This window comes from Sardina pilchardus, chromosome 21 (assembly GCF_963854185.1).
Source record: "Sardina pilchardus chromosome 21, fSarPil1.1, whole genome shotgun sequence".
Taxonomy (NCBI): Eukaryota; Metazoa; Chordata; class Actinopteri; order Clupeiformes; family Clupeidae; genus Sardina; species Sardina pilchardus.
In genome coordinates this window covers 31,194,542-31,219,870 of record NC_085014.1, presented here as the reverse complement: position 1 = coordinate 31,219,870, position 25,329 = coordinate 31,194,542, and the positions used below count along the sequence as shown (strand labels likewise).

General features: G+C 41.5%; 1 protein-coding gene across 3 annotated transcripts in view; it reads right to left on the bottom strand.

The window, feature by feature from the left end:
* myot (myotilin) overlaps positions 1-25,329 on the bottom strand; it is a 198,288-nt gene that overhangs the window by 152,642 nt on the left and 20,317 nt on the right. For all 3 annotated transcript variants that reach the window (XM_062524864.1, XM_062524863.1, XM_062524862.1), the window contains exons 2-7: positions 17,062-17,096; positions 16,707-16,830; positions 7,629-7,682; positions 7,385-7,526; positions 6,149-6,172; positions 4,239-4,358 (exon numbers count right to left, since the gene is read on the bottom strand). In XM_062524864.1, coding sequence (XP_062380848.1) covers positions 4,239-4,358; positions 6,149-6,172; positions 7,385-7,526; positions 7,629-7,682; positions 16,707-16,830; positions 17,062-17,069 — 472 coding nt within the window. In that variant the 5' untranslated portion in view covers positions 17,070-17,096. The remainder of the gene's footprint in view (positions 1-4,238; positions 4,359-6,148; positions 6,173-7,384; positions 7,527-7,628; positions 7,683-16,706; positions 16,831-17,061; positions 17,097-25,329) is intronic.

Genomic DNA, 25,329 nt, shown 5'->3' with positions numbered 1-25,329 from the left:
AATAAAGAGATGGTGGAATTCGTTGTAACTCTTTTACTTGTTCAACTTGCAGCAAATATACACAGGCACAGCACGGTGTTCTTACTCTACTACTCTCTAGTCACGTAGGTCACGTTCATGACGTCACTGAAATGCAATTGCTTGAATCCTAACCCCGCATTCACACTGTCTCCGTCCGTCAACGGATCACGGAGGTTGGATCTGCCGTATGTGTATTTGCATACACGTGATCTGATTGGCTGACGGATCCGTCGCTGCCTGAAAAGTTGAACATTTCTCAACTTTCTTGACGGAGGCAACGGAGCTGAAGCGACGGACGGACCCACAATGCATTTCGAGTCTGCCCCATGCAAAGTGAATGAGATCCGTTGACGGACGGAGACAGTGTGAATGCGGGGTTATGTAGCGGTGTGGAATAGTGCACCTGTGCCTTTAAGGGCTCTCCTCTCCAGTCATTGTCATTAGTAAACTGAGTGGACACAGCGGGGTGGGCTCTTTATAAGGTGACTGCCACCGTGGGCCAGGTATGCAGCAGGGGTTAAGCTAGTCGTTTGGCTTTTCCGGTGGTGGTGACTCTTCCGGTCATTAGGCTGTTCCGGTCGGTGGTTATCTCCTGGGTGGCAGCCGGTTTTGAGATTTCGCTCCGGTACAAAGGTAGGTCTACATATTGGCTAATGCTGTTTGTTATTACATCACTGCAGTGATTACCATTAAACCCCATTCTTCTTTGGTAGGATTATCAATCGCTCTGCGTTGCGTTGCGTTGCGTTGCGTTGCGTTGCGTTGCGTTGCGTTGTGTTATGCTGTGCTGTGCTGTGCTGTGCTGTGCTGTGATTTGCACTGGTTGCGTTCTAAGGGCTTTGCGCCCCTGAGTGTTTTTGATCATCGTGACCGCAGGTACTCCATCCCGTTGCTCTGAACTTTACACTTTACAACTTTATAGTCATGTCAACTCTTGAAACTGCTGTGACATCCACTTCTTTTTAGTCACATAGATCTCGTGGGCAGACTCGTTCCCCTCCTCCCCACGCATTGTTTGGTCGTCGTCCAGTGTGTGCTAACCCTTTCCGCTGTGGTATGTAGCCATCTAATATCTCCGCTATTCTTTCCTGCTAATGATCTGGGGCCTGTACTACGAAGCGGGGTTACTGGCTTAGCTGGGTAACTTCGAGAGTAAGTTGATCACGTGTGGCGTAACTTCCCGGTTAACCCGTACTACGAAAGGTGGATAGGTTTTAACCTAGGTATGCTGCCATGGCAATTTACGCTGCATCTCAAACCTGCTCCGAGCAGGTTATGATCTTGGTTAACCCGAGGTTTGCGGTTAACCATACCCCACAATGTCGACGTAGGCTACTTGGAAGATACATTATTGGAGCGCAAATTGTAAGCGCCTCTCTTCGCAAGGCGAGAGTTTTTTTTAAGACCGCCAGAATCTTTCTCCATATAATATTCTCTATGAAAGATAGCCTATACATTCTCAGCCGAGGGAATTCGTTGCATTTGTCAGCTGATCGAGGCAAAGTGGAGGCTATAAGCATTGGCAATATAACATATTTTCATAATTAAGAAATATTAATGCAAGCTATAACTAGGCCTATAAACCTTATGAATGTTCTTGAGTTTCATTTTCACCTGCTGCCAGCGGCACTGCCGTTGCATCTAAAATGTTCACAGGATAGCCTACATACACTAAATCAGTCAATGGGGCTAAACATTCAATTATCCTTTATTAATATTTATTAATATACATGGCATGAATTGTGTTGCATCTGTAGGACTCTTATGAACTCAAAATGTATTTATTTCAACACATTTCAGACATTCCGCAAGCTATTAATCCTCCGTAACACATAGGCCATTTAAGGAACATGAAATAAAACTTTACTTTCATATATCCGATCTGCAATAGCCTACGTTGCCAACAGCCTTGTCTTGCTTTGTTTGCTGCCGACGTATTTGATGTATCGTAAAGTGGGTTTTAATTCCTCGCAACTTTTTTATAATCATTGCTCATTCCTTATGCGTAAAATAGCGTGATCGCGTCATCATTAAAAGTGGTGATATGCGCTGCAACCCGCCCATTTTATGTGAACGCGCACCAACTCCGATGAGGTTAACCCCAGTTCAACAAATCAACTTCTTACTCAGCGTCGTAGTACCGATTAGCACCAATGAAGATAACCAGGTTTTGTCAACCCCGGTTTAGCAAAGTAACCCTGGGTTACATCTGGGTAGGTTGAGCTCCCTTCGTAGTACAGGCCCCTGCTCTGCTGCTACCCTAGCGTTGGCACTTGGGCAGATGTAAACACAGGTGACAACCACCGTCTGGAATTCCCTCGGAAGGTGGAAAGGGCGCAGGCTCACAGCCATCATCTCCACATCTGGTGTGCAGATCTTGTTATGGATCTTGATGTTATCACACCATCTGTTGTTCACATAAATGCAGATCCCACCACCTCTCACCTTGCCTGACTGATGGGTCCTGTCAGCTCTTATGATGGTAAAGTGATCAAGACTGACCTCGGACTCCGGGACCTCCTCGTCCAGCCAGGTTTCGGTCAGCGCGATGATGCAGGCATCCCTGTAGCCTCTCTCCATGGAGCACTTGGCGTGCAGCAGGTCCATTTTGTTCCTGAGCGAACGAACGTTTGCTAGTATGATGGAAGGGAGAGGGGGCCTGAAGGGACGCTTTCGGAGTCTGGTTCTTACGCCTCCTCGTCTGCCTCTTCGCCTTGGCTTGATCTCTGGGAGTTCAACTGGTGGTTTTTGCAGGCAAAGTGCAGAGGAGCGCAGCTGAAGGAGATCAGCCCGGCTGTAGGTGAGTGGTCTCCGGTCGCTGGTCAGTGATGCCAGCGCCAGGTTGTTGTTGTGTATAATCCATGATGTTACGAGCGCGATTGCGATGACTGTGTTTAAATCCCTCATTCTTGACAATCCGGTACGACGGGTGGATAAAACGTAGACAAAGTGCTAGGCCTATCTAGCTAAACATCCCGAGTTCGCATATAGCGGCTCCCTGACGCACACAACGGAGAGGGAGAGAGAGAGAGAGAGAGAGAGAGAGGGTGCTGTGTGAGCTGTTCCGCTATATCAACCAATACGTTTTCAGTATAGGCGGGCTTTTATCTCTTTTCTCCCGAACTAAATTAATCAGTTCAATATGGTACAGTAGCGTCAGTCAGTGACCCCCTTAAGTAACATTTAAGACCGCATCTAACACCAGAGTACACGAAAGTTTACCCTTGTCTCATAAGAGTAAAAAATAGTGATAGTCTTGCACACTGCACTGTTAGTAACACTGATTTTAGCATTGCCCATGGTGGATTAAATGATTGCAAAAGACTTGTCGAGGTGAGTTTAACAAGTGTAATTTCATTGGCATATTCTAAATGGCTACATAGAAGGATACAGGAAAAGCCCAAACTACCAAAATCTTCATATTTTATTAGCCTACCTCAGTTCATCTATAGGCCGTCCTTAGTATACTGACTAGACATTATTGAACAAACATATTCATCTGTAGGCTATTTCAGTAGCTCAGTAGGTTAAAGTATTTTTTTAGATACGTCCCTGAAATTACTTTTTGCAGGTTGTGATGTCTATATTGTTGATGTTACTGTTAAAATGCACTTCCAATAAAGTGAGTACTGGCAAAACCGGTTGCCATTTTTATGTTGAGGCGGCGGAGGGGCCTTAGATTAAAAAGTAACTAAGTAATCTAACTTAGTTACTTTAAAAGTAACTAAGTTACTTTTTAAAAAGGAAATATCAGTAATCGGATTACTTGTTCAAAGTAACTGTGGCAACACTGGTCCTGTGGTTGTATTTCTGTTTGTGTTATCTAAGTGCAGTCCATAACGGACATGTTACTGTTAGTTTGTCAAACGTGTGCCTTGTCTTATAGAACCATGTCTCGACTCTCAGTGTTTACAAACGTGTTCTTTTGGGTATACACTTAGAGGTTTCTTTACATTAGTTCCTGGGAGGGCATATCCCTCCGAGGTGGCATAATCACTCTCTTTCCCATTAACATTTACCTCTGCCCTGCTATGCTAGTAAATTGAGGACCCCTTCTGGCCTGAAATCATAACACTCCAGTATACTCTTCAGATACTGACTTCTTCCATTTCCAGCTGTTCAAAGGGATGTTAAAGTCTTTGGAAGTGATACTGAACTTGTGTGTTTTAACAACTAGATTTATACACAAAGTGTCATACTTTTAAAACATGTCTTACCTGTATGAACCTCCACAAAGCAACTGCAAGAGATTGTCCCAAATTGATTTCCAGCAATACACTTGAATATTCCAGAATCTTCAGGTATGGCTTCAGTGATGACCAAAGTACACAGTTCTTCTACATGAAAGCAGAGGCCACAGTCATCAAAAGTACCTCATTTGTGTGTAATATATCAAGCCTCAAATAGCAGTGGGTTCACCAGTGTGCAGCCTTCCAGGGCACTTGGATCAGAAAGTCCGTTATTTCTCCTTGATATTTGTGATTGATCATACCTCTCATTAGTTGCATCTAGATAAATCATATTCTCTATTCATATTACAGACAAAAGAGTTATGCTGAAATTAAGATATGTCAATCAAATTTAAGATAATTGTGTGAATTACACATAGAATAACAGGGTTGGAAAAGTCATCATACCCCTGACTTAATACTTTGTGGAGCTTCGTTTTGCTTTCATTACAGCCATCAATCTGTCTCCATTATAGCTTTGCACACCTAGATTGGGGAATATTTAATTTTCTGTGCAGAATTGTTAAAATTCAGTCAAATTCTGTAGGGAATGGTGATGGACTGCTCTCTTCAAGCCAATCCACAGATTTTCTATAGGATTTAAGTCAGGGCTCTGACTTTGCCACTCAAGGATATTCACCATCCTATCCTTAAGCCACTGCTTTGTTCTTTTGGCAGTATATTGAGGATCATTGTCGTGTTGGATGGCGAATGACCTCCCCATCCTCAGCTGTCTAGCAGAGGGACGCAGGTTTTCCTCAAGAATTTGGGTGTACTTGGCAGCATCCATTTTCCCTTCTATCCTGACCAATTGCCCAGTCCCCGCTGAAGAGAAACATCCCCAAAAACATAATGTTGCCCCCACCATGCTTCACAGTAGGTATGGTGTGTTTGTTTATACTGTAATTGGTTAGCACCTGGAGCTCAGTCCAAAAAATTCAATCTTAGTCTCATCTGACCTTAAAAGCTTTTTCCACATGGTAGCAGAATATTCCAGATGTGTTTTTGCACTGAACTCCAAGCGCTATGTTTGGCGAAAACCAAACACAGTACACAACCCAAACCACACCATACCTACTGTGAAGCATGGTGGGGGCAACATTACAGTATGTTGTGGGGATGTTTCTCTTCAGCGGGGACTGGGCAATTGGTTAGGGTAGAAGGGGAAAATGGATGCTGCCAAGTACACCCAAATTCTTAAGGAAAACCTGCGTCCCTTTCCTAGACAGCTGAAGATGGGCAGGTCATTCGCCTTCCAACACGACAATGATCCTAAACATACTGCCAAAAGAACAAAGCAGTGGCTTAAGGATATGATGGTGAATATCCTTGAGTGGCGAAGTCAGAGCCCTGACTTAAATCCTATAGAAAATCTGTGGATTGACTTGAAGAGAGCAGTCCATCGCCGTTCCCTACAGAATTTGACTAAATTTTAACAATTTTGCACGGAAGATTGGGCAAATATTCCCCAATCTAGGTGTGCAAAGCTATAATAGAGACATATCCAAACAGATTGATGGCTGTAAAGAAAGAAAAAGGAAGCTCTACAAAGTATTAAGTCAGGGGTATGATAGCTTTTCCAACCCTGTTATTCTAGTTTCTTTTTGTAATTTTCAGAACTGTTGACTTTTTTTTCATTATTTTGATGTTGTACAGCTACATTTGTAAATAAAACTGGAAAAGGATTTTTTTTTTTTTTTATGGGTTTTGATTTCAGGCTGTAAGACAAAAAAAGTAACTATTTCAAAAGGGTATGATGGCTTTCTATAGGCACTGTAACACATATTATTTATTCTGTTATTTATTCTGCTTAATTACTGTTTCTCCATCAGAACCCTGCTCTGTGTTGAACAGCTGAAGAACCCTCTGTATGTCATTACTGTCATTTGGTCACTTACCTGGTACAGAAGTTGAACTAGCTTCTAACAGAGATGAAAAGAGAAATAAGACCTTGATTCAGAAAAATATATATTGCAACAATTAATAATGGCAAGATTATATTTCTTATTACTTGTATCTCTCATGACCCTAATTTGATAATAATGTCAAAGTAAAGAAAATATGGTAACATGGTTCATATGGTCATTTTTATAATGAGTTATGCATACATACATACATAACACCAATTATGCTATCATAAGTGAATACAATAATTATTATAATCATTTACAAACAAGCATGAGACTCCATAGCAATTTTCATACTGCATTTTGATTATTATAATGACACATTATATGGCGTTAGGAATGTTTGCATGACTCATTTGAACAATGATCTTCATAGAATGTGTTACAAAAAATACTTTGTATACAGTGCACTCCATAAGTATTGGAACACATGCTAAAGTTGGCTATGATTTGATTTACATTGAGCTCAATGAGAATGATACCAGCTAATAAGCTAACTGAATTAAAACCATGCCAATGTATGGTGAAGGGTATGTGATGATGTGGGGCTATTTTAATTCCAAAGGCCAAGGGGACTTTATCAGGGTGCATAGTGTCCTGGATCCATGAAATAACTGGAATAAAAAATAAAAATCTGCCTGCCTCCATGGGATTCTTTTTTTTTAAGTATATTTTTTGGGTGTTTTATGCCTTTATTGATAGTGACAGGGGAAAGCGACAGGCAGTGAATGGGAGAGAGAGCGGGGATGGGATCCAGAAAGGACCACGGGGCGAAAATCGAACCCAGGTCGCCGGTGTGCAGTGCAGGTGCCAGGGATTTTTACACATAGGGTTAACATAGACGTTCCAATATGACCTCTGTATTTTAAGAAAACATTTACAGTATTTATTTACAATAGATTATTCATTCACAAAGAAAATTGATGTCCTTGAAGGTTTTATTCATTCATTCATTCAAGGCGTTAAGGTCGATTTCCAAGAGATGGTTTTATATTCCTCTTCAGAGTCAACTTTAGCATTTCCCCTTGGGGATCAATAAAGTAGCCTATCTCTCTATATCTATCTATCTATGTGTTCCAATACTTATGGAGGGCACTGTATATTACACAGATGCTTTAACTGGATATTTTCTTGAGTATGAAAGTAGGCAAAATTAATATTCAACAAAGTAACTGTACAGGCTGTGCATTACTTTAGTATTTGTTGCATAGTGATTTTGTCACCTACTCTTCCTTAAGATGCGAAAGTCCGCAGAGTCCACAATTTGCTCATCTTCTCTGTACCAAAGGACTTGTAATGGGGGTGTTCCACGAAGACGGCATTCCAGAACCACCAGCTGGCCCTTCACTGTACTCATATCATGAAGACTCTAGAACATGTACAGTATCACAGTATCATTCATGTTATTTTGAAGGAAGCATTTGTGAAACACTAAGGCATATCCACTACTGTTGTCATGATAGTCCATTACCTTTACCAACGTGGGTGCCACTCCAGCCTGGTGACTGCATGATGGGCTCAAATTCTGAAAAGTATATGAACGGCACTTCATAGAAGAAAAGATTTACAAGACAGTCAAATATCTAAAAAATAAATAATAATAATTCCCTATAAATAGATGGCATGGCTTCCCAGATAGCAAAACTACACTGGGACGGAACTGGGCCACATCTACCACAACATTCGGCACGGATCTGCATAATGGACCTGATCCGGCGTCCAAACGGACATCGGTCCAAAATTGTCTTGGATCCGTTTGATGGATCTGCGGCAGATATGGACTTTCACTCGTCCAGGTCCGTCCCAGATAGCAAAACACACCTACCACGACATCCGGCACGGATCTGAATAGTGGACCTGATCCGGCGTCTAAACGCACATCGGTTTAAAATTGTTTTGTATCGGTTTTACTGATCTGGTGCCAATAAGGGCTAAGACTGCTCCCAACAAACAAGATAACGTCCCGGCGATGATTCAGAGCATTTTAAATAACGTATTTTGTCACCGCGACGTTAAAAGAGGAAAAAAAAATAATTTCCACGAGTTTAACCAACTCGCGTTTACGCCGTTTAGGTTTTTACCAAGGTGATTTGTCACTAATTGTGTGGCGTTAGGTTATTACAGAGCCATAGAAAGAGAGAGTTGCGACACTCTTTGATGTTGCCGCCACGATCAAAAGTAAAAAAAAAACCTGTGCTGAGTGGCTGAATCGCAGGAGGGTGGGATGTACTTCCGATGCTGGAAGGTGTAATCAATTAACTCATTGACTACTGACCATGTCCGCTTCTTGTGTGTGGTACGGATCTGCAATACGGGTGTGCATATTGTGTGTAGTACAGGTCCGCTTCTTGTGTGTGGTACAGATCTGCAATACGGGTCCGCCTCTTGTGTGTGTTACGGGTCCGCTTCTTGTGTGTGGTACGGATCTGCAATACGGGTCAGTTTATTGTGTGTGGCACGGGTCCGCTTATTCTGTGTTGCACGGATCTGCAATACGCGTCCGCCTCTTGTGTGTGGTATGGGTCCGTTTATTGTGTGTGACACGGGTCCGCTTATTCTGTGTTGTACGGATCTGCAATACGGGTCCGCTTATTGTGTGTGGGCCACATCTGGCCCACAGTCAGATACCGTAGGTCCGCTACATGCGGATCTAAAGGCTTTTATGCGGATCCGGCCCAAAGGAAATTGTTATCTGGGTTAACACCAATCATAAAGAGATTGGCATGGAACACATCATGGTGGTTATGGTTATTGTTATTTAGCAGTTGCCTTTGTCCAAAGCGACATACAAATAAATAATAATACAAATTAAATTAACAGCGAACAATTACAAAAAATTACAATATTATCAATAAAACAATATAATTTCAAACACATGATAATAAAACCAAATTGTTTGCAATAGCTTTTGTAAAACTACAAACCCTAAGAGATGATGTGGTGAAGTCTGGTGTGGAAGTATTTATACTATACTGAATGAAATATCCTGCCTCATGAAAATCTGCTGTAGATGTAGTGTAGATGCATAGAACTTAAACGTTAAGCTCAAAGCTAAGGCTTACAAAATACTGAAACAATGATAGGCTACACTTATTACACAACATTTAACCCTTTCTACATCGTCTAGTGTTACCCTTATATGGATTCATCAGCGGCACACCGCTACCCAATTTGTTGAAAACTCACTTTAGAGAATATGCTAGAGTGGAAATGAACGGCAACTATGATCAAGGTGGCCATGGGGTCAACAGTCATGGTCACATGGGTCATAGGCTACTGTAACAGACTGCTTGACTTATCCTCTAAAGGCTGGCTTACATTGTACGATTTTGGTCTGTTTTAACAGTCGGCGACTAAATTTCCAAAATCGCTCCCATCAACTAAATCGTTTAGTGTAAGGTGCCAATCTTGGCGGTTTTAAGTCCGTCGGAGTCAGTCATTTTCTAGTTTTGCCGTTACCACAATATCAAACATGTTTGATATTAGGCTAACTCGACTTGTCAAGTCGACTGCAGTCGGATGCAGTCGACTGCAAACAGAAACGTAATTTGCGTAATATGCAAATGGTTAGACGTGTTGTTCAACTTGAAGAAATGTTGTGATCATGTCACAAAAATGCGACCATGTCACGTCACTCAAAACTCGCGGGATGAAGACGCGTACAGTCACATTTCGCAATTCTCTGCATCTGCTTTCAAACGCCTGCAACCGGCTGGATCCTACCCCATGACGTCAGTTCAAAGACGTGATAGGGCCGTTTGGAACAGGTTTGGAAGGAATCTCCCCATGACGATTATGACCAGTGTTGGTAGGAACGGCGTTTAAGTATAACGGCGTTACTAACGGCGTTAATTTGTCAGTAACGAAGTAATCTAATTAATTACTTCTCTCATCGTTGCAACGCCGTTATCGTTGCTGAGAATTTGAAGCGTCGCGTTACTACAATTTGGCTGAATGAAGCGCGTTCACTGGATAGGATCATATAGGATGGAATACCCTCCCCTGCAGCTAATAAATAAATCTATATTAGCCTAATCACCCTTGACAGACTAGGCATAGCTACCAAGATACTGTACATCAGAGTGGAATCTGGAAATCATTTCATTATAGGCCCACTTCCAACTTCAGGAGAGGAAAAAAGACTTGAATAGGCTACTCACCAAATCCAAGCCATTTCATTTACACATATATAGCGAACTTGCCACGATAGCTTATAGGCATAATAGTGACAAGTAAATGTGCACTTTCTCTGTCTGTCGGATTTCTATAGTTTCTCACAGGGCTACTTCACTGCAACTGAACGTTATCTTCAAAGGAGGACCCTATACATTTTAAAGATAGCCTATTTTATTTTTGAGGGCTTTTGATATCGGGGGTTACCTTACAGTAAAATTAATTATTAGCCTATTACACGTCTCTGCTAGCCTGGCAAGCCAAACTACACAGAAATGTATAGTCCGGGGTCGGACCATTCACCGAGTTGAAGCCTGTGGGTGGGATGAACAGTTGTCTTTCAAACTGCCTCTGCACATAATAGGCCAGCATTTGTGACCAATCGTAGCCGGTCGGCAAAACGGCAACAGGGCTGCCAAGTTTCAGAAAATTGCAAGCGACAGTGAGATGCGTTCGTCGAACATTTTTTTGACTGTCTGTCACACTCAAAGCGTGACACTTGGCAGCTCCGATTAGAGTCGCTTTTTCAAGTGTGAACTTACCAAGACAGAGGCAAATAGATGTTACACAGCTCTGCAACAAGTATAGGACAATGATAGACGTAGCAGCCTTAACGTTAACTTGGAAACTCAAAGAGAAACAGCGAATCAACAGTGAAGAAAATCTAGCAAGCAGGAGAACGTTTTAAATCTAATTATCGGAGTCGGCGCTGTTGTGTGTGAAAGATAAGTTAGATGCCAAGACCCGCCTTTCGTTGCTTCTGATTTGTTTATTGCGTGATGCCTTCGGGCTCAAGGACTCCGTACACAGATAGAGCGTTCTGATTGGCCAGGCTGAACTCGAGCCTGGCGCAGGCTTGTCCTCAACGGTGCGACTCTAGACCATCCCGCTAGGCAAAAATATTTTTGCCCGCTAGGGTGCGTCTAGATTTCTAGGCTACGTCTCTGCTGCATAGCCTACAATTCGTCAGGGCCGTTCAACTGGAGAAGGGGTTGTTCATTTACTCCTGTAGATTGCAAATATAGACTTGGTTGCGACTTCCGAACAGTTTTGTGAGTGCTACTTTGTTAATATTTGGGAAAATGCGAGTAAGGGGCCGTGACCGCACAGCCCTGGCTGCTGAAGTACCGCGAGAGCGCAGCAATTAGTCAGAAACAATATATTTAAGCTCACAATAATCAGACCGGCCCAAAACGTTAACGGCCCACCGGGAATCCTCCCGCATCTCCCGATAGCCACCCCGGGCCTGGGCTGGGTGGGCGGATGCCATGCGCACGTTCTGACTTCCACCCACTAATTGTACCGAATAATTGTTTTTATTCTTCAATCAGTTAGGCTATAATAAATATGTTTGACGTTAAAGATGTTATAGAATGTAATAGCGTTATAGAACATAAAAATTCACGTCAGTTACTTTGCTGAGTAACTAATTACTTTTACAGTGTGGTAACTGAGTTACTAACTCAATTACTTTTTGGCAGAAGTAATTTGTAACGTAACTAATTACTTTTTACTTTTTAAAAGTAAGATGACCAACACTGATTATGACAGGGGTCTCGTTCTGCCTCCTTACCAATAGAATACAAAGATTCTATAGCGGAGCAAGATGGATCAGTTAACATTTTAGGATCAGCACTGTAGCCAGCGTCTGGGACGATACCTGAGCTTGTCAAAAGTGATCCATCTTGTTCTGTTGTAGAATCTTTGCCCTTACATTAGAATGTACTAAAATGAACAGATATGGAAGGGATACCTTCTTATTTGTGATTTCTGGAACAGCGGTAGGCTAGCCTACTGAGAAGGTTTTGATATTCTGCTATTTTATGCTGTTGGTTACATATACATACGGAAAACACTAATTAATGTCACACTAGTCATCATGCTCATTTTAATGAGTAAGAATGAAAGTTAAATAGCCTACTGTATAAATACATAAATAAATCCCGCAATATCTCCCGCGAGGTCTCACACGAATCACGTCTGTCAAATTTGCAAAATTGTGTTCGGGACCATCTGCGTCAACTTTCGCCCCTCCCGGTGAGACTCAAGCTCACGTTGACGTATGCAGCCAGCCGAAGTCAGCCGTATCCGAACTCGAATGCGCCTATTATCGGAAGTCTTTTCAGTCGTGGCTCAAGCAAATAGTGAATAGTGATAGAACATTAAAAACCAATAGTGGCCTCGCTCCAACATGAAACAGGAAGGGGCAAAATAGGCAACAGCTGTTGCTTATATGATTATTTGTTATTTCATTTCTTATAAATTATTAGTCTAATTATTCTACATGACAGAACAGCTCTATATCTGTTAGGGATGTCACACATGAAACAATGCTGCAGAAAGGCGAAAAAATGACTTTGATATGAGTAGGCTATCACATGAGTTCCTGTTGATGATGACGTGTAGCCTAGTGCATGATGGAAATCGGCGCGTTCAAGTTCAACTCCAAATGGTGGAGTGCCGGTGATAGCAGGGGAGGGGATACAAACGCTGCTATTAAGTTGTACACTCTCTACTTCCCGTAGTCTAGACTTGACCATGTGACGAAACATGAGGCACGGACGCACACGAACCCTTGTGGATATGAAGAGGCATTGATGTAAAAGCCAATTAGGGCAAAGTCCTGACGTCATGAAGGCAGGGTCTAGGCTCCGCAGTACCTAAGGTGCCTCTCATGCAGCGTTTATACGTCCTCCCTCGCTCCTCGGGCCTCGATCCTCACTGATCTACATAAAGAATGATGGGGCGGCAACAATGGGATAGTCTATCCCTTCTTCTATCTTTCTTTATGTAGATCAGTGAGGATCGAGGCCCGAGGAGCGAGGGAGGACGTATAAACGCTGCATGAGAGGCACCCCTAGAGAGCTGCTGCGCCGCTGCTCTGCAGCCGCCTTGCCACGCCTTGCTCCCGCGATAAGTTAAGGCCATGTGATAACGACTGCCGAGTCGTAAACACCCATCTAGACCATAGTGGACAGATTTTTAACCACGTGAATCTTGTGCTGCGCAGTTTTTGTGCTGCGCAGCCATCATGAACTCGCCTAATAATTTGAAGGAATTTAGTAGCAGTCTTGTAAATTCTTGTAATCTTGTAATAAACCCACAGTCTTTGCAAAATCCTAATCTGAGACTGGCCTGTGACTAAACTGTGACTAGAAACTCAATGAATTGTCTTTAGATGTGAGAGGGTCTGAGACTGTAGTCTTTCAAAAATCTTTTCCAAATCTTTGCAAAGTCTGTCAATGTAAGGTAGGCTTAAGCAGCACTAGCCAGGTTCATACATACTTTAATGGTTTTAACACCCACACTGATTTTAAAATTATGTGTGTTTCCTACGTAACATCCCAATCAACCACACAAATCGGGTCATTATGGGAGTGTTATTTGGAAGGATATGTGAAGTGTCGGCGAGAACACCAGGGAGAGAGAGACAGACTGAGTGGAAGAGGGAGTTCCTTTCTGGAACGAGTTACTTCACAAGTGATATGACCTCTAGTGTTCAATTTAAAGAATTGCTTTTTATTTACAAAGAGTGCTTTGCCTAAAATGCCCGTGTTTGGGAGTATGGTATGGATAGTAGGATGCGATGGTTGATTCTGTCAAAAGCAGCTGATAAATCAAGCAAAATCAGGACTGAATAGCTGCTCTGGCAAATTTGAAGGCTTCAGTCACTGACAACAGAGCCGTTTCAGTGGAGTGGCCACTTTAGAACCCAGTCTGGTTGGGATCAAGAAGCTCGTTCTGTGAGAGAAGTTCTGTGATTTGTTTGGAGGCTGCACTTTCTATAGCCTTAAAGAGAAAATGTAGCACCTTAACACCACCTTAACACCATTTCAATTTCATAGAATGTCTACAGTCTAACAGTGAACAGGCATTGATTGTCAACAAAAAAACACAACTTCACTTGTGTGAATGACAAATAAAGTAACTATCAAATAGGTTCTTCATATCAGTGCAGGTCAGGAATAGGCTATCATGCTAAATTGAGCCATGTTGGTATCCTAGCAAAATGAACTGACCCTGAAATGGCCAAATGTAATTTGGGACACATATGCACACTCTCTCAGTATAGGCTCTACCTTCCTCTCACTATTACAAGGAGCCTGTTTTTCTCAAATTGATTTTGGTTATTGTTTTTGAACTGAACATTATTGCCCACACGTGTAAATCAAGGTAATGAAGTTACTGTATCTGTTTAGCGTTTTGAGTTATGTTGACTAGATCATTGCCATAGGACTGACTTGGCATTGAGCTGGTTCACTTTATTAGTGATGTTCATTGTTTTGTAAATCACAATTCTGATGTAGTAAACTGTTTTTGCAAAATGTAGGCCTACATTTTGTCTTTAGGAAGCTTTTGTGTAGCTAAGCTTCAATTAATATTGAGTAACTGGTAGCTTAGCTCACTACATTTTCTAAGTAGCTTGAGGTCTAAGAGGTTTAACAGGTATGCTAAAGCCATGTTACTCAATTTAGCGTCTGTGGTTGAATACATCTGGCTCAAACATATTACAAAATAGTAGCAATAAACTACTGTAACATTGAAAACAAAGCCATAAATGGCAGCGCACATGAATAAATTTAATTGCTTCCCATAGTTAGGTATGGTGCAGTGTGGAACTTCAACCACCTGAGGGTCTTATTGGAATGTCTTATCATTCAATCTCCCTCTGCTCCCCTTGCTCTCTTAACTCTCACTCTGCCTCTTTCTCTCTATCTATAGTATCACATTATATACTACCATTGATATACCTATTACCACTAACCATCATGACTTATAGTAATACTAACCAACTCTATATCTCTCTTTCTTCCCCCATACCTCACATTTGAGGTAAACCATAGTCATCAGCCATCCCTGCCCTACTACCTGTTGTTGTCCCCTTGCCCTGATTCCTTGCCCATGCATCCTAGCGAACCAAGTCTTTCCTTAAGACCTAATCCTTATGGACAATTTATTCCCTACACTGGACTATTTGAACTTTCTGACACTAAAAATTACCTTACTGTACTGTAACTGACCCTAGGCAGATGGTTTGGGCCCTTGAGTTGTGGATATGTCTGAGGTTTCTTCCTGTATGTATCCACAATTTTAGGAAGCTTTTCCTTGCCCCTGTGACTCATGGGCTCTTACATTTGTATAAAACTTCAGATCAGACTGACGTGAGGATTGACAAATAATATTGATTTCTGATTTTTTTTAAAAAATAAAAAATTAAATGGAGTGACAAGGTGTCCGCCTGACATCGACAAATTGCTTATGACGCATATGTTGCAGCCGGTCGCAGCAGTTAATAACCACCGTAGTCAATGGAAGTAGCTACACCAGACGCGACAGTGGCGCGTACATTCGGAAAAAAATAGAACCATCTTCAAAAATAGATTTTACCCGTCGCTAACGGAACGCTTCAGTTACGCATCTGGTGTAGCTCCCCTGTAACAGTAACAGTACATTTTACATGGGGCAGCACACGTCTCTGCCCGGAAATTCCACAGCGCCACACAGTTTTCCCTATGTAGATCTGTTGGCCAGATATGGAACTGCACCAAGCACTTGGCTCATATGAGGTTTGGGCATTTTATTATTAACATATGCTTATTGAAACATATACTCCACATAAAGTTTGGTGGTTAGTAGCCTAGATGGTATTCAAAAATGGCCTGTAAGCAATGTAACCTATGCTTTAGCATTACAAAACTCATCCAAAATGTTTAAAATTAGATAAGGTCATTTCTTGTTTACATCATATAATATCATGGCAAACATATCACAAAGAAGGCAAAGAAATAAGGCCAGCAAGTCTGTGGCATGCTAGTCTGTGGATTATAACATGTTGGATTATATCATCCTCATGTACAAACCTAGATGATTTACAAGAATATAGAAGATAAGGCAGGCAGTGGTGGATTTGACATGGATATCAAGAAAATAACATGCTGTTGAATTCCCTTCATGAATGAATTAAAACATCTTTGACTGTCCGGACCCCGGTGCACCCCCTGTGGTCCAGTGGCATCTCATGCTGTGCTTTCACAATATAACTTGAATTCAGTTCAGTTCTTTCATTAGACTAGATCTGCCCTACCAAGTGTTCGGCCGAGGAGCTGCTACTATTAAACAGTGCTATTGACTTGTCAGTCAAGTACACTAAGCAGGTGAAGATGGTTGAATGATTGAAGGAAAATCATCTGTCCCCTACTTGTTAATAACTCTGCATGGTGAATCAAAAATAATATAGCCTTAAAAGCATTTAGCTGTCAGTGCATCTGTTCAGATACAAATAAGCCAAAACATTTGACTTACTCAAAAATGTCTTGCGAGTATGCCTGTGAAGGTATGTATCATTACTGTATGTATGTTGTGTGTGTGTGCCCACCCTCTGAGGGTTGTTACAAAGGGCCTGGCCCTGGCCTGAATCCTGCTGGATGACCGTAGATGAGGCAGGTTCTCTAGAGCATGGGGAAATGGTCAAGGACACCGTGCTAGTCTTCTTCTGAACCCTGGAATAAAGAGGGTTTCTTAAGCCAATATTCATGTTCTAGGTTTACCTTTACATTTACAGACCTCATACATCTCTACAAATGCAGTATCACACCTGAAGACATCTTAAGGCCATTTTGTTAATATAGATTCTAGAAAAGAGTAAATGTTCATAATCAAATGCTGATTGAAATGGCAAAGAAAATACGTGTCATATCATATAGAGTATACTGTGGTTAAGCAATACTTACTGTGCCATACTTAAGGGAGGTGGTCTTGGTTATTCCTACACAGGGAGAGATGTAAGTGATGAGGTTTAGCTGGGTAACCACTAAACTAATGAAATGATGAAAATACATTGAAAATAATGCATGGTAAAACTTCTCAGAGAAAAACAATCATTGCATTTGTTTGTCTGGTGAGTTTTTGCTTTGGGGAGCAAGAGTGCCAGTATGCAGATTATCCTATCTTGGGCCTGGTAATGCTTTCCACCCTCTGATCATGTGATAGCGCTGGTGACCCTTATGCCCAATGATAATAGGTTACTCTTACAGATAAATATTTTTTCCAAGGCAGCAACATAAACATTAGATAAAAAATAGTACAACATACAATGGCATATTGCGGACATAACATGTAACAGATCCTTTGACAAGGAGGATGTTTTCATCCGTGGCCTTTGGTTGATTGGCTTGTTTGTTAGGCAAGCAGTAATTTGATATTCATTAAACTATCTTGAGTATTACAACGATAAAAGTGTGATGTGCATTGTATCTCACCTTGCTCTTGGAATGCACATTCCAGAATTATAAGGTTCTATCTGCGTTCTGGGTATGTTAGACATTGACCTTCAAACTTTTAAAATGAGAGTGGTGATACTTTTAAATTAGGGCCCAAAATATGCTGATAGATTATTTTGCAAGCGTCATGCATGGGACATGGAAATAGCATTTCATTGTGATCCAAGAGTCATTGTTTTTTCAGACATTGGGACCTGGTAACTTCTCATAGTAAATGGTAACACTAAAACAAGGGGCTACGTTAAGGCAGGGATCACATTAGCCGGCGGCAAGCGGCAGCGGCAAGCGCAACGCAACGCTCAGACCATAATGATAATCCAAAACATTCTATCTTGTTACTAAGTTCAATCTTTGTTGCTACGTCCTTAGACGAATCTGATTGGTTAAAATACCTAAACATTCCAAAACTGATTGTGACGAGCCGAGCGTTGCGCTTCAAAGTTGAACCAAGTTCAACTCACAGTTTGCTCAACGCTAGCGTTACGCCAGCGTTGTCACCATTCCGCTGCCGAACCGATAGAGAACAATAGGAAACCTGCCGCTTGCCGCTGGCTAATGTGATCCCCACCTAAGATCTTTAGAGGAAAAGATCAGGCAGTCGGCAGAGAGAACCGCCCCAATAGGAATCATTGGACCATTAAACCACACAATGATGCAAAACATATAGCCCAACAAGGGAAGAGTCCAGACCTCAATCCATCAAATAAGTGAGCGCAAGGCCAGAGTGATGACAAAGAATCATTCCTGCCTGTGGTCTAGAATCATTATGGAGACATTGAGAGGCTTGGTAGGTATTATTTTGAGAGCTGTGAATTATTATATATCAAAGATAAAGATATTTCCATTCATTATTTAAAAAGGCTATGAATCATTTTGGACACACCATTTTTCCTAAATGTTTTTATTCTATGTTTCTCCTGCATTGTCTTACAACCGTTTGGGTGTAATTTTTGGTGAAGAGAAAATCAACGTTAAATCAATATTTGCCAGGGGTGTGAATAATTATGACCGCCGCTAGCGTAGCTAGCGAAGCGGTCATATAGTTGTTGTCAAAGTTTTTTTTTTTTTTTTCGTCAACGATTCCCGGGACACCGTAACACCGGGGCACATGAAACTTGGTGGGCATGTAGCCCCAGTAGATTTGTGCGGAAAAATTTTGCTTCGTCCCCGAGGGTCACTCCCTCCCCCCCCCATGCTGCCCCCGCCCGAAGCCCAAAAATTGCAGTTTTTCCTACATAACTACCTGAACCGTGGCACAGAGGATGACAAAATGTTTATGGTATGTTGGTCTCAAGAGCTCGCATCAACTTAGCTTATAACCAGTCATTTGTGATTTGCACCCCCATGGTAAAAATTTAAAATGCAATGTAATATTGCTTCAATTGCCCCTATCTTCAGATGAGATGAACTGCGCCAAATTTCATGTGTATGATTAACCTGACACCCTGTGGGAGTATGCCAAGTTTTGTGGAATTTCATCCATGGGGGGCTATAAAATAAATGGATTTATGTGTACATTCAGGACTGTATACCCATCGGCCTGTAGATGGTGGTATCTTCCTCTGGAGTCTAAATCCCCCCCTGGGGCTTTGAAAAACTGTTCCAAACACACATCTCAATCTCTGCTAGTTTTTGTCCTAATAAGTGACACAATTAGAAACCTTTAATCAACTAGTTTCCAAATATATATGTTTTAAAAGAGAATGGTTGCTCTGGGTGCAACAAACATACAAACATGCAGGAACACACACACACACACACACACACACACACACATAAATACACACACACAGACACATACCTACACACACACGCACCAGCACATACACACATGTACATAAAAAATTGCACAAACACATGCACAAACACCCTTACACACACACACACACACACACACACACACACACAGATGCACAGTACACACACACACACACACACACACACACCTACACACACACACACACACACACACACACACACAGATGCACAGTGCACACACACACACACACACACACACACACACGAGATGCACAGTGCACACACACACACACACACACACACACACACACACACACACATCTTTGAGTACGTTTTCTGAGATGCAGCACTGTGTGAGACCACCAGAGCTGAGAAGTGAGTGTGTTTGTGTGATGTACTATAGCCTGTGTGTGTGTGTGTGTGTGTGTGTGATGTACTATAGCCTGTGTGTGTGTGTGTGTGTGTGTGTGTGTGTGTGTGTGTGTGTGTGTGTGCGCGCGTGTGCGTGTGTGCGTGTGTGCGTGTGTGCGTGTGTGTGTGTGTGTGGGGGGGGTTTCTGTGTGCCCATGTGTGTGTTTGCATGTATATGTGTGTATGTGCATGTTCTGTGTGTGTTCTCTTTCTTTCTCTCTCTCTCTCTGTGTCTGTGTGTGTTCTGTGTTATCTGTGTGTATTCTGTGTGTGTTCTCTCTTTCTCTCTCTCTCTGTGGGTGTATCTGTGTGTCTGTCTGTGTGTGTGTGTGTGTGTTTGTGTGCATGTGTGTGCATGTGTGAGTGTGTGCCTGTGTATGTGTGTGTGTGTGTGTGTGTGTGTGTGTGTGTGTGTGTGTGTGTGTGTGTGTGCACGCGCGCGCATGTGTGTGTGAGTGTGTGCCTGCGTGTGTGTGTGATCTGATATTGGAGTGACAGTGACAGCAGAGAACACAGTGAACATATACACATACAGACACATAACACACACATACAAGCAGACACACACTCACTCATAGACAGAGAAGCACTCATACACAAAAGCAAGCGCACACACACACTCATTTACATACATAAAAGTTGCAGTAAGGGATGGAGTAGGCGATGGAAACAAAAGCGTAATTGATATTTGCGGAGAGAATGTGCAGGACTGAGCGGCGGTCATATTGTGTATCGCTTTGCAGTACATCTAGTTTTGTTCCTAACTGTACATGCATCTCCTCAAAACTGTTCCAGGTATTGTCCTACAGGCGAGAATGTCATTCCAAAAGCAACAGGGACCCATTAAAGGGTGACAAGTACCTTGATTTTCTGAATTATGGTAAATGGAAAATGGACTTTCATTTGTTTACACCCATACTGCCCTGCAAAGGCAAAAGACCTTAACTCGCTAGAGTGTGAAACTGAGAAAAATGACTTTAAAGTTTATTTTTTGTCCCGACAAAAGTTTTTTAGGTAGGACTCCCAAAACTTGGCAAGTTGTTGATAAGGTGAAGAAATGTTTGTATACAAAAAAAATTGAGCTCAAAATTGACCTTTGACCCTTGTTTGGCTGTTACTGTACCCTGCCTTTGTATCATATGCACAAAATGGAGGAGTGGTGCAAAGGCAAAAGGCATTAACTGACATAAAATAAATATTTGCCTGCTGTTCAACATACTTACATCCAATATAAGAACACTTAACCAAGTCTAGTCATCATGGTATTTATTTTTAATTATATAGACCATTGGTTGTTCCTACAAAGTGCTATAATGATCAGGATAGCGCAGCAACACTAAACTTACCTAAAATACAAGAGATATTTTCTCAATACAGATAATTAAATTATAATTTAATACAAAGGTACAGTATATTTATTGATTTTAGAGTAATAATTAATTAAACATTTGATTAGACCGTTCCTCATCCTCCATGTTCACAAGCAACGAGACCCGGAAGGCCCAGGTTGGATAAGTAGGGGGCGCACAGTCTGCAAATAGCCAGTTCAGTGATGATGATAATTAGAGTAATTGATAATGATTATTATTGTATTACTCTATTATAATAAAAAAAATATATACTATATATATATATATATACATACCTATCTCATTGATATTGAATACTGATTGACCCTTGATGAGCCACAGGCCCATAACTAATTCTATAGGCTATTTTGCATAAGGACCTGAAATCACCTGAGGAAGGAAGTTTAGTCTCTCCCATACAGGAGAAAAACAATGTCCCATGTTTACAAACGTGGTCAATCAAATTTAAGGGTTAAAGGTTAAATGCCACCAAACTGCTCAAGATGCACAGTCAGCAAACTCGACTTGGATTAGGCTACTACTTTTTAATTCAGAGATAGGCTAACATGGACAGGGTCCACCGAAAAAAAGTTGGAATTACTTTTACCATCGGGGTTAGCTTACTTTGTTAGCAATATGGATTTGTGAAAGATCTGGCATGAACATCTGCAAGAAGAAAATATGGTTCAAACATGTACGGATTGTTTTGGATGCAGATTACGTGCTTTGCTATGGATTATATCTTCCATTGATTACATCGGATTGCATGGAAAGGTAGGATGCCTGTATGTTGTTTTAATAATTGGTTTTCGGCGTCTGATGAGGCTCCGCTAAATGAGGAGGTGTGTCAGCCTCAACGTTAGCTGCTACGTGATTCAGATTAGCTCCGGGCTGTCACAGACATCGACAGATCTGAACCATCGCCCTGAACGAAAATCACAACATGTATGACAACCTGTAAAACATACAATCTATAGCTTGATCACCTTGCTTTAATTCCTACTGCATACTGAGCAGTTTGTCTGGCTAGCTAAGTGTTGTTCTCGCAAACTAGCTTATGTGGTTTGGTGACGGCAAACTTTGACGGTAGGTCAAAGCTAGAGTAGCCGTAACATCACGGCGGTACAGTAACATCTGTCGTGAAGCCTGGTTTACCAAAGCCAGAACAGCTTAACTCAACTTCAGCGTGCCCGCACAAAGGCTAAAAGCCTTATCATAACTGTTAAGGCGTTCTATTGTGGTTTGTCTTACGGTTTTGGAAGTTACGGCTGTCAGAGCCCTTTATTTTTTCGCTAAAACGATTAAATTGACTAACGATATTCATTCACATGATAAAGGAGGTCTCAAATACCCCAAAAATGACATTAACTCATTTTTGACAAAATATGATGTTAAGGGGTTTTGCCTTTGTACGGCAGCATAGCTTGCTAGGAAGCTAAGCGAAAGATTGTTAGGGCGGAACAAGATACTTCATCAGAAGCCACTTCAGAGAATCTGGATCTTTGACTAAAGGCTGGCTTACATTGCACGATTTTGGTCTGTTTTAACAGTTGGCGACTAAATTTCCAAAATCGGGCGGAAATCTTGGGAGTTGTACTAGAATCTCGACGCGCTCCCGTCATCTAAATCGTTTAGTGTAAGGTGCCAATCTTAGCGGTTTTAAGTCCGTCGGAGTCAGTCTTTTTCTAGTTTTGCTGTTATGACAATATCAATATCGGAAGTCTTTTCAGTCGTGGCTCATGCAAATAGTGACGTGAACATTAAAAACCAATAGTAACCTCGGTCGAACACGAAACAGGAAGGGCCAAAATAGGCGACAGCTGTAGCCTATATGATTATTTGTTATTTCATTTCTTATAATTTATTAGTCGGCTATTCTACGTGACAGAACAACTCTATATCTGTTAGTGATGTCACACATCAAACAATGTGTGACAGAAACGTGAAAAAATTACTTTGATATGAGTAGGCTATCATGTGAGTTCCTGTTGATGATGACGTGTAGCCTAGTGCACGATGGAAATAATTTGAAGGAATCTAGCAGCAGTCTTGTAAATAGTGACCCACAGTCTTTGCAAAATCCTAATCTGAGACTGGCCTGTGACTAGACTGTGACTAAAAACTCAATGAATTGTCTTTAGATGTGAGAAGGTCTGAGACTGTAGTCTCTCAAAAATCTTTTCCAAATCTTTGCAAAGTCTGTCAATGTAAGGTAGGCTTAAGTTACATTGCTCGAACCCCGAGGGAAAGTTTGGCTGCTAACATGGCTGATTAACGTTAACTGTCTGTCTAGCTATTATCTACGTTTAGCTAGATATGTAGTTTGTGTGACATTGATTATCATCACTTCTATTCGAGGCATGTGTTGTTGGGTAGTAGTACACTCTAATTAGAATGTCTCATTTACAGAAAACAGGAGGGCTTGATGACTCCGGTCTTGGAGGGCAGGACACACTCGACATCTCACACCTAGACCTGCAAGACAATGTTTCATTTGTTGTCCCCCACCCCCCTTCTCTCTTTGTATATTTGTGTTTGAAAGACAGGGAGGAAAGTAGTAAAACATCCCTAGTATGATTTGATGTTTATCCTGTAAAGGTTTTCTGATTTCTTGTTTTCTGTTTCTTGTTTGCAGTTCTAATTTAATAAATGTTACATTTTGTGTTAAGCATGAATGTTCATTTTCTGTAAAATTTAGGTGATGTTTAGTCAGCGTCAGCATCAAGGGGGGGCCTTACGAGTCCAGGCCCGCCCAAACAGGTCACTGTACCCCCGCAAACAGAGTGCTCTCTAGATATTTTGTAGTAAGAGTAGGCAAATTCAACTCTACTAGTGGAGAGTTAGTTCTTTGAATATCCAATGAGACAATTATCCTTGCGTTAAGCCCGCTATGCCTCCGACATGTCAAAACGAAAGTCGACTCACAGACTGTAGTCTGTGTAGGCTAAACTATTTAACAAACACAACTCAGCTCACATAGGCTACACTTCAATACCCACAAATCCATTGCACAAAATAACTAAAGCCTACCTTACATTGACAGACTTTGCAAAGATTTGGAAAAGATTTTTGAAAGACTACAGTCTCAGACCCTCTCACATCTAAAGACAATTCATTGATTTTTTAGTCACAGTCTAGTTACAGGCCAGTCTCAGATTAGGATTTTGCAAAGACTGTGGGTCACTATTTACAAGATTGCTGCTAGATTCCTTCAAATTATTTCCATCGTGCACTAGGCTACACGTCATCATCAACAGGAACTCACATGATAGCCTACTCATATCAATTTTTTCGTGTTTCTGCAGCATTGTTTGATGTGTGACATCACTAACAGAGTTGTTCTGTAACGTAGAATAGCCGACTAATAAATTACAAGAAATGAAATAACAAATAATCATATAGGCTACAGCTGTCGCCTATTTTGCCCCTTCCTGTTTCGTGTTGGAGCAAGGTCACTATTGGTTTTTAATGTTCACGTCACTATTTGCATGAGCCACGACTGAAAACATGTTTGATATTGTCGTGACGGCAAAACTTGTCCGACGGACTTAAAACCGCTAAGATTGGCACCTTACACTAAACGATTTAGATGACGGGAGCACGCCGAGATTCTAGTACAACTTTTTGGGAATTTAGTCGCCGACTGTTAAAACAGACCAAAATCGTGCAATGTAAGCCAGCCTTAAATGTGACTGTTTGTTCGTTTCGGCCAGTAGATTAATCTAGCCTATACTTGGTTGCCGCCAGTCTGTCATGTTGCTTCCACTTTGGCATGTTTTTTTTGTCAGACATGCCCCGATTCCAGCATGCTGCCATCCCGACACATTTTAGTAGGCCTACCGCAATTCAAACAGTATAGTCCTATTTTTTCAATTATTTTTTTTCTTTATGTTTATGCGGTTCTTGCATTGTTTCATATAAATAGCCTAGGCCTACCGATAATTAAAAAAACTCAATCTAGACTATGCAATAAGGTTTCACAGCACACAGTCAATGAATGAAACCAAATCAAAGCACCTCCGCAAACAAGCAGGAACAAGCAAACAAGCGGGTGGAAATCCTTTTTCAACAACATGAAACTTAATAGTGAACCTTCAAATACCCCCCATATTTCAGTGCCCATCAGTCTCAACATTTAGCAACATCACCAAACAGTCCAAAAGTAAATTAAACCCCAAACTAAACCGAAAACTACTGCTTT